This window comes from Neolamprologus multifasciatus, chromosome 22 (genome assembly GCF_963576455.1).
Source record: "Neolamprologus multifasciatus chromosome 22, fNeoMul1.2, whole genome shotgun sequence".
Classification (NCBI taxonomy): Eukaryota; Metazoa; Chordata; class Actinopteri; order Cichliformes; family Cichlidae; genus Neolamprologus; species Neolamprologus multifasciatus.
The window spans coordinates 3,345,752-3,356,456 of NC_140459.1; the positions used below are offsets into that span (position 1 = coordinate 3,345,752).

General features: G+C 40.7%; 1 protein-coding gene across 1 annotated transcript; it reads left to right on the forward strand.

Moving 5' to 3' along the window:
- The first annotated feature begins 6,575 nt into the window (after positions 1-6,575).
- LOC146492606 (uncharacterized) lies at positions 6,576-10,337 on the forward strand. The gene is made up of 3 exons (XM_085149570.1): positions 6,576-6,708; positions 8,136-8,417; positions 9,519-10,337. Exons 2-3 carry the CDS (start codon positions 8,145-8,147, stop codon positions 10,125-10,127), a joined length of 882 nt encoding a protein of 293 aa, XP_085005696.1. The 5' UTR covers positions 6,576-6,708; positions 8,136-8,144; the 3' UTR covers positions 10,128-10,337.
- Positions 10,338-10,705: the final 368 nt, after the last annotated feature.

Sequence of the window (10,705 nt, forward strand, 5' to 3'; positions counted from 1 at the left end):
CCCAAGGATATTTGGCATGCAGCCAGGAGGCAGCCTGGGATCGAACCACCGACCTTCTGATTAGTGGCTGACCTGCTCTGCCACCTGAGCTCAGGTGGCAGCTTATAGTCTTTTATAAAGCAAGGCCGCTGTGAGAGAGAATTAGGTCAGAGGGTGACAGGTCGCCTTAGCAACCGAGGCTTCAGTAAGGGGAAGTTAAAAAGTGTATATACAGATGTATTTTACATAAGAGATAAATATTGTTCTTTTAATATGTTGGCATTACTAAATTTGGCTTAATGCTTACATACATGTGTAAAAAGGAAAATGTACGAGCTGTGATAACTGTGTCTGATAACATGAAGAGTAGACTGATATATGAAATATTCCTTTATTGGATGAGAAAATCAGACCATGTCATAACTGCTTTAAGTCACACAGAATAGATATCAGAGCCTTAAACAGGCTGACTTCAGCTAAATGGGTCAAACTGGGCAGAAAGTCTACAAACACATAACATCCTTATAGAATATGATGTAACACTATAGATCAACTTAGCTCAGAATATATAAAGCATATAAACAATTACAGCGATATGATGCAACAAACACAGCAGTGCTACTGATCCAAAATACTCAAAGCTTCATAGAACTGAAACAAACATTTATTTTTAGGTCCATTCAGCTGCTGATACATACTTTAGATTTTTACATACTAAAATGCGGCCTTTAAGGCTGACTAATCCAACTCTTAACCCTAAACATAACCATAAGAAATATTCACAATGGGTAAAAAAAAAGATGTAAATTAGGGGTTTGTGTTACGAGCATTCACAGCGTTTGCGCAGCGTTTGCGCAGACACAAACGGTAGGATGGTTTGTGAGGTAGGATAGATTCCCAGAACACCGGTGAGGTGGGCTGCCGTGCTGGATACTCTGACCCAACTTTTCCACTTTTTGCTGATTTTTGTTACTTTCTCCTCTGCCTTAATCTTGCATGGGCATTATGGAAAACACACAAATTCACTATAGTAGGGACATTCTGGTTTCTATTGGTTTACAATATACACACATTTCATCGTGTTTAACACCGGACCTAACCTGGCCAATGGAGATCCTGAGAGAGAACAAAGGATGCGACCCTAAGCACCCTGCACCCATGCCCAGTATCCTGCTAGCCAATCCTCAATCCATGGAGAACAAGTTTAAGTCCCAGAGAGATATTCAGGGACTGTAACCTCCTCTGCTTCACCGAGACTTGGCTGAACCCAGCAATACTGGACCACGGCATAAAGCCGGTGTTCTGAGAAACCGTCCTACTTTGGCAAATCGTCCTACTCGTATTATAATTTGCCGGAGACTTCTGACTAATCCAACCCGTAACCATAACCGTAAGAAATATTCAAAATGGGTTTAAAAAAAAGATGCAAATTAGGGGTTTTGTTACAAGCAGCGTTTGCACAGAAACAACGGGTAGGATGGTTTGTGAGGTAGGCTAAATTCCCAGAACACCGGTGCCATTTCAGTTCCATTTCAAGTTAAGCATGTGTCATAAGGTTGTAATCAGTTCTACAAACATTTTCAGGGTTAGAGGCCCTTCAAGCACAACTGTAGCTTCCCTCCACCAGTGTGTGAGAGTGAATGAATAGTCAAATTGTAAAGCGCTTTGAGGGTCTCGAAAAGCGCTTTATAAATGCAATCCATGGATGGCACCCGCTCTGTGTGCCGTCTAGGGCGTTGTCCAGAATAAGCAGAGAAGGAAGTGTCTCACAGAAAGTTTGCATGAAGTGAGTGTGAGCCAGCCTCGAGGGGCGGGTTCACAGGTGGACCGAACGAGGAGTAAAATGTGTGTGTGTGTCTGTGAGAGAGAAAAAGGTGGGGGCCGAGTGACCAGCCTGTGCATGTGTGCGTGAATTCCTGGATGACAAAAGAAGGAGAAGTAGATTAGTTGATTTTCTGTTAAATAATACTAGTCAAGAAATCCTAGTGATCAAATAGGAGAAAGTGAACTGAAAATAAATAAAGAAAACTAAAACAGTGAATTAGTGTTAAGGTAAAGATAAATAAATTGACAAAATTAACAGTGATTAACTGTTAAAGTTAACTGTTAATTAACAGTTAACTTTAAAGGTGATCAAGTACTCAAGGATGAATGGAGAATTTGATGGCTGACTGTAAGAGTGGGTTAAAAGGTTAATGTGTAAAAAAAAAGTAAAAAAAAAAAAAAAGGAAAAGAAAAGAGAAAGAAAATGATGAAAACAAAGAAAATAAAAGTGTGGAAGTGTGAGTGAGAAATTGTCTCCAACTGGGGAAGTAGTGATAGTAGAGGTCACCTTATTCCCCTGCTGGACACAAAACGAAAACATAATTTAGAGTGTTGTGGATGAAAATAACTGATAACGACATCAAGAAGATTTTTGTGTTTGCGGTTATGAACAAATAAATATTCACAATTGGGGTTTAAAGTCAGTAGAGTTCAAAACAAAATAAGTACAGATGTGTTGTTTTAGGAGTGATTAAAACATCTGGAGTCACACTGAATAATGAAAGTCTCTCAGTCTGTCGTTTACAGGTGGGGAACGGACCTGAATCAATTCTCCATGGGCAGCAGTCGGAAGAAAATTATAGGTTAAAATCATTAGAAACAAAAATGGAAACACCCAGCCAGAATTGTGGCTGAATTGTTTTGCAGTTTCCCATCCTCATCCTGAACAAGCAAGCTCCAAGGAAGCTAATCTCTCCCTGAAGACACAGAGTGCAGTTCCAGAAGCACGAGCATGAACATCAACAGTGGACAGCAGTCCAAGAGACAATACCAGAGTTATGAGCAGAGAGGTCCAGCAGCGCTGTGGGCAAACGGCATCAGAAAGAGAAGACCCACCATCTGGATAGGATGGATGGAGATGCGTTTCCAGCAAGCTGCAACCTCACTGTGTGTGAAGGACCTTTGAGAAGACTGTCTGAGTTTGACATTTGCCATGTTTGGAGCGAGATGGCAATGAGAAAGACAGTGGGACAAAGAGATACACGGGACAAAGCTGAAGAGAACTGACTGCCATTGGACTGAAAAGTGGGAGAAAAGAACGGAGAGGAAAGGAGCACGTGATGACAGAGACTGCTGTTGTAGTTTGGGGAATTAAATTGGGTTAAGGAATCCGGGGAGACAAACGACTGCCTGGAAGTGGAGGATTGACACAGTGTCCAGACCACCACAAAAGGGGGAGGAAGACAAGCACTGAGGTATGCAAGTGTACTGTTAGAAAAATGAAAAGACAACACCACACCTTCACATAATATGCACTAGAGATAACACAAAATCATACATAAAGTGGCACACATTAAAAGAGGGCATTTGTAGAAGGGTTAACAACACACAGTGTGGTTGCCGATGGTAACCTGAAAGCATTTGGGGTTTAGCTGTGCCTGACTATGCCAGAGTTTTTCATTTAGATGTTTCTGGAACAAAATTTGGAGTGAACGAAGTTTTGGTTCAGAAAAAAGGGGGAAGGTAACTAAAAGGATACACAGAAATAGAAAATGTATTAACCCGACTAACATAAACACACACACACACACACACAGGTAATGAAGTTCATTAGGATCAAAAACAATTTTAAGTAGGTAATACTGTTACCATCATCCTGTCTGGTTTATTGAGTGGGTTGAGAAGTGATACATAGACTGAACTAGTATTATTTTGGGGAACATGATAGCAGGGGTGAACAGAATCCTGCAGCCAGAGTTTAAATGAGTGAAACTAGCAGATTTTTGGTTTTTGTTTTGTTTTTGTTTCTGAAGTATGGGGAAAGTTTTACCATGGCACCAAGTTTTAGATTGGGTGTTTTGTCACCATTTTATTTTTATTTTTGAACAGTGCACTGATTTTTGTTTGTGAATTTCTTTTCTTTAAGCAGATCTGCACGTCGGGAATTAAAAGCGCTACACGTCAAGAAAGTTGTTGCAAGTGAGTTTCTCCACATTAAAATGGGCTCTGGAGAAAGCCACTTATTAGGGACAATTAGAAAATGAGAGTCCCGGCCTAAGAAGGATTCAGCGAGGTAATCCGACCTAAAGTTCTTCTTTTTCTTTTTGAAATGACGTCATTTTGCTGAGGGTGGAGATCAAATGCGGCGATAGTTTCCACTATCAGCAAAGAAAGAATGAATGGATGAATGAATGGGAATAAAAACAAACTGACTGACTGGTGAAAGCTGAAAAAAGCTGACGAGACTTGACCACGACTCAAGGTTAACCTCCACCTAGACAGGACAAAAGGGTGGATGAATTTATGTGTTTCTTTTACAGGAGCAGAAAGATGACAGCAACATCCGAGGTTGCGTGAGCTTTGGCTGTACCGATTTAACTTTTAGATGCCACTTTCTGTGTTTGTGAATTTACCAGGGGTGTGTCATTCATGGGTTTGTGTTGTGTGTTCCTCACAGAGGTAACTGTGAGAAAGTGTATACATCTGCGCAGCGCTAACATTTGCATTTTCTTCTCTACAGCATTACAGTTCTTCATGTGGTTTGATCATGTGATTTACCACAGGACAATTGATTGACGTTTGGTTTTCTACTACAGGATTTCTGGGCTTATGTGTGAAGGAAACTGTGTTTATAGGTTATGACGCCTGATCACCGGGATGGTCAATGTGTGTCGCTAATGTTTGTTTTGCTTTTGTTAAGAGTGCATGTGGAGGATTCGGTAGAAAACAGACAAGTGACATGAGGAAAACAAATAAGAGATGCAGTGTTGATGGAATAGTTTAACATGTAGCTCACTAGCTGGCCACTTTTTGAGCTCCCAGTGATAAAACGAGTGGGGTGACATTGCTTAAGGAAAGTCACCGATTAAATTGTGGAATAAATTGGGATGATTCATGATTGGGGACAAATTATGGTAATAATAGTGAGTTAATGATTGGAGAAAACCTGCACATGATACTTGTCTGTTATGCTGAATACTTTATTGCTCTCATGATCTATAGTTGGTTGTAAATAAGAAGCTTGATTTAACAGATTTGCTTTGCAGGATACAGGCTCCAGGTGGAGCTGGGAGTTAAACAGGCTTAACATGTAACTGCTGACTAATGTTTTTACACAAGGTTACAGGTTGGCAGGAGATTGTTTTAGAGAGAAGGTGCAACATTCTTGTACATGTCTCAGTGGGGAGTTGAAACATGGAGGAAGCCATGTGCAAGAGGAGGGTCATTTTGATTTGTAGGTGTTGTGAGGTGCCATGACGAGAAGTGAGCGAGGAAGGGCGCCTACAGGATGGAAGGGGAGGCCAGGATAGAGGCTTGAGGAGGATCAGTGATCATGTTAAGGAACAGTAGACATAGCACAGAGAGCTGCTGTGCGACTGAGCATCCAGGACATTGAGAGGAGACTTCCTACAGCAAAGTTTGAAATAAAATGAGAAATTCATCGTTGACATTGAGGAAGACAACTAAGGTGTACGACGTGCTCTGCCTTAAATCTTCAGCAGCGTTGGAACATGTGAACCTGAGGGATGAAGGGAGCATGCCAAGCTCCAGAAGTGACGGCTCGTACCACAACAGCGGTCCAGTTGAAGGGGACAGGCGAGACCTGGTTTCATTGGTCTCAATGTGCAGTAGCAGATGAGAGCTTGGTGGAGACAAGCTCATCTCCAAATGGCACGGGTGGCAAAAAGAGGCAGAATAACCCTCTGACCCGTGCAACGACTAACCAGTAGTCTACCTGGGAAGTTGAAGCAAGAAGAGGAGGATCGCAGAGCATCACTTCACTCAAAGAGGAGGTGGCTGACTGGCCCGAGGAATGAGACAAATAAGAGGAGTGTTGGCCTTTTTCAAAGGCCAAAGAGGAGGAGTGTGGAGATGGAAAATTATTTTACTGTTACTATTCATAACCATTATTATTACTGTTGCATTACTTATGATTTATCATTATCATTTCATTAGAGCATTTATTGAAACTGTTGATGTTACATTAAAGTTTGTATTTCAGGTATGAGCTGAATTACATAATAATCTTTCATTGCAGGTGCAGCTGTAATCATGTTATACACATATTGCATTTTTGTGCTAATTAAAGAGTTGAAGCTCAGTTGATAATGGTCGGAAGCTTCGGTCAGCGTGAGTTTGATCGATCAATTGGAATACCTACTGGGCTAATGAAAGACTGCATACATGCTTACAATTCACCACATATTATATAGGAATAGAATAAAGGCCTGTGTGTCCTCATGTTGCACTGGAGTCTGCCTGGTAACACATGACTCAAACGGAGTCAGGAAGTATGCTTCTGAAATGTCTTTGTTTGTCGAGTAAGGTCATGCACTGAGGTCAGGACACACACAGAGTGCCTGCGCACATACATATGTACTATGTTTTGCTCAAAACTGCAAGTTGTACCTGCATACGTGACAGTTTAATTCCACAGATAAGTGAAGTGAAATAATAGGAAGCATCTGGCGATAGTGGAGGAACAAAGGAAGGAACTGATCTTTTTTAGAATATGTCCTAGGATCTCTGGAAACTTACTGGAACTAATGCTTGTTAATTATCTGCTTGTGACGCACTATTTAGACACAAGGAGTTAAAAAGAAATGCTCCACCCAGCAGCTTTGGCACAGTCTTTCACAATCATCCCGATCCTGTTGTGTATATAAAGGCTGGTCTTTCTGAGGGGGCTCAGCCTCTTTCAGCCACCCAGAAGACTTCATCCAGCCAAACGCTGTCTGACCACAGGTAAGTCTACAGAAACTCAGTATCTGTGTTTTCTCTTTCACACTGGGCCACAGTGAGGTACATGCAGTTAAATATTTGTAGTTATTTAGAAGTCAAATATTCCACACAGTCAAACTCTAATATGTATTACTGCATACAGATGGAAGAAAATACTTCAGAGTTAATTATTTTCTACCTATTAGCATCTCTTCAGTAATTTCAGACTGTTGTTTAAGCCTTTCAGAAAATGAGACTGGGCGGTGACTTTCAGTGATGACAATATAATAATTTATGGTAAATGGTAAATGGACTGGTTCTTATATAGCGCTTTTCTACTCTTTCTGAGCACTCAAAGCGCTGTACACAACTTGTACATTCACCCATTCACACCCATTCGCACAAGCACATTTTTCTAAGTGCTTTTCTAACTAACATTCATTCACACATTCATACTCCGATGGATGCATCGGAGAGCAATTTGGGGTTAGTATCTTGCCCAAGGATATTTGACATGCAAACTGGGGAAGCCAGGGATCGAACCACCAACCTTCCGATCAGTAGATGACCTGCTCTACCACCTGAGCTACAGCCACCCCACTAATTCACCCTAGTGAATTAGTGTGAGTGTACATGACTGTCTTGGTTTTAAATATAATAAGACTTTTAATAATTAACAAAAAAGACCCTCTGCTGTCCTCTTTTATTGTGACGGGTCAAAATTTATCACGTGTCATCAGGCTTGTTTCTTATTATAGTAAGACACTTTAGAAGTTTTAATGGATATTTTTCCAATTTAAGACATTTCTGTTAAATTATATATTAAAATATGTGTGTGTTTTGACTTTTTCCAGGTATGTCATCCATTCATGCATTCACTGTGCAAATCTCTAATAAAAATGAACAGTATATGAGGTTTTCTGTTATGAGATTATGCATGTGTAGTCATCCCACTGACAAGAGGAGAGAAACAGCTGGCTTCATTGAGAACAAGAACAATCTTACTGTAACTACAGACAAACTTTTACACTTCCTTCAAAGACCAGACCAAAGACTTCATTTTGTTTTTCTTTAAAATAAGATTAGAGTAGTTCTTGAAAGTCCCAAGTAGCTGGCTATTCAGACTGCAGTAAATCCTCCATACTGTCATATTATACTTGGTGTTTTATAGTCTAAGGCGCAATTGTATAAAACTTTTAGTATTTGGCTTGTGATTTATTTTTCATAGCTGGTGGCATATTTTAAACTTCACTGTATTTTAAGACTCATTTGGTTCACCACCTTCTCTCTGCTTTTACTATCAGCTGCCCACTGTTATGAGAGGGTAACAGTCACAATCACAAATCCGAAGAACAACATGAACCTGCTAGTGGAAAGCTTCTGACTTCACTCTGATAAATCAGTTTACATCTCTGTGTTCACTCATCAATCTTTTACTCTGTTTGATGCAGGAAGACAAAATGTCCAACATCATTGCCCTCGAAGTGTCTCTGAACAAAGAAGAGGAGAAACAACTCCTTGCACTGGGCTACTGCTCAGTTCCTGGTGACATGAACAAAGGAACTGAAGGAAAGAAAACCAACCTTTGGTACAAAAGAGGCAAAGAGCCAGGAATCACCAGGATTCAGTTTTCATTCAATGACGAAATGAGCGTGAGCCTGAAAGCTGTAGGATACAAAAAGATCGACAAAAACCTGAATGAGGGAGCAGGTGGAAACCCCATCTACCTGTGGTACTACAAAGTAGGGCTGGGTATCGTCACTGATTTCTAGAATCGATTCAATTCCGATTCACAAGGTCCAGAATCGATTCGATCCACGATTCGATTTAATTCGATTCGATTCACTTTGATTTGAATATGGGAAATTTTGACAGTCAGAAATATTATAATTCAGATCAGTACATTTACATATTTTTGTATCTATAAAAAGGAAGCTGACACACGCAAGACTTTATCAAAGGTGTGAGCGTCACAGCAGATGCCTTTGTGTCAAAGTAGCTGAAGATAAAACACAGAAACACATGAAGGTGATTTTCCTGTTCTGGGATTTTATAAAAATATTCTGCAGTAGATCAAAAACGAAAGAAAACCATTAATCAACATATGAACATTACCTCTGAAGTTACAGCGGTTTTATTAGAGACATGGCTAAGCATTTTGCATAATTTTAAAAAGTTTAAATTTGTTCAGCATTGAACGGCAGAAATTAGGTTTTATTTTCAGAAGTATATAAAACGGAAAGAAAAAAAAAGTCGGCCGATAGCGCTGTAAACAAAGGTAGACTTGTGCGTAACAAGCAAGCGAATAATGCAGAAAACAGTAGAGAGATTGAGAGAGAGGGAGAGAGAGCTGTGCATCATGGTAGAAGCAAAACAGTAAAAGTAAGAGTGAATACATGACGATGTTTATGTGAAGTGTAGTTTGGATCTTCTTTTGCTGCTGGTTCGGTCAATATTGTTTGGAGAGACATCAAACTAACAGCTTTACAATCAGCGCATAAAGGGCGTGAACACAAAGCGCGGACCCGCCGACAGATCAGAATCAGCGAGCTGTCGGCTGTCAGCCCCGACTGTGAGAAATTCGACATCTGATTCTGATCCGCCGGCTGCGCTGTGTGTTTAAGTCTTTGTGCAGAATCCATGTTCCTGCTCTCATTTACTGTTTTAGCTGTTTGGTGGTTGTTGAAGTTTTGTGAGATTTCACCAGAGATTCTGGCATTTCGGGCAAAATAAATTTATATTAAAAAATCGATTCAGGATTTTAATGAATCGATTTTACGTAATCCAAGCCAGAATCGATTTTAATCGATAAATCGATTATAAAAACCCACCCCTACTACAAAGGTACCTCGGAGTGTGATGTTCGTATCTTGGCCCTTCATGTTACTACACAAGCAGATGATGAAGCTGAGATGTTCGGATTAAATTGGGAGAGACTGACCTGTGATCTGAACCGGAGAGCTGGAGGAACCTCGATCCACCTGTGGGTCAGGAGGAAGCCAACATCTTACGTCTGCGACGTTACCGCCAGCACTGACTTTAAAGAAGATGTCGAGTTACGGAAGCAAGGTTACATCCAGCTGGAGGCAAACACCAACAGAGATACTGGAGGAGACTTTGTCTTCATCTGGTACCGTCGGACTGAGGACCCCCAGAAGGCCGTCACACTAATGAATGTCTCCACCAGTGAAGAAGAGTACATCCGCTATCAGAAGGAGGGCTTCACACTCGTGAATACAAATCTGAACCAGGGAAACAAAGGAAGCCCGGTGTATGTGTGGTACAAGAAGGAGATCACCAGCGCCCCCATCAGGGACATCACTGTCATCGACAACTGCGATGTTATCGAGCCTTATAAACGTGCCGGGGTCTGGGTCATCGATAAAGACCTGAACACCGGCAACAGTGATTCTTCTTCTCTGTACCTGTGTTACTACCAGTGAGAGTCGTCATGGCAACAGATGTGAGCACGCTCACTGAGCAGAAACCAAAGAATCAAAGATGATTAATCAGCTTTTCTTTCCTTTCTGAAATGATGTTCAATCACTGTGATTTCAGAGCTTTGACCAGCGATCATTGATCCTACAGTCAAACCGACTGATTCTGTATCAGATCTGATTGTTTCAATAATAAAGTTTCTTTAGCATCTGAAATCTCTCTGTGTTGTGTCAAGGCCTCATCTGATGCTTGTTAACAAAATAAAGTGAGCTCAGCAGGATCAATGCATGGCTCCAATTAGTAGAAACCTGAGTTCACTGTGTGGACCTCACGAGTTTAGCTGTCCTGTTACCCCGACAGAGAGAATAAACAATTATGTTTGGATTCAAGCAGATAAAACAGAGAGCGACACACCAATAATCCAGCAGTCATTCCAGCTGATGTTATTATTATTATTCCTCTGTTAATGTAGATTTTACCGTTATTCTACTTTTATTAACATTAGTATTATTTGTGGTAGTAGTAAAGGGATCGTTGTAAAGCAGAAATCTAAAAGCAGAAAGACTTTTTCGTTTTTTGAGTA

Bases quoted from the DNA above. Each gene is read 5' to 3' on its own strand.
- LOC146492606 (XM_085149570.1), top strand. From the start codon at position 8,145: ATGTCCAACATCATTGCCCTCGAAGTGTCTCTGAACAAAGAAGAGGAG. The intron at 8,418-9,518 runs TACTACAAAGTA...AAAACCCACCCC, and splicing joins GAAACCCCATCTACCTGTGG to TACTACAAAGGTACCTCGGA.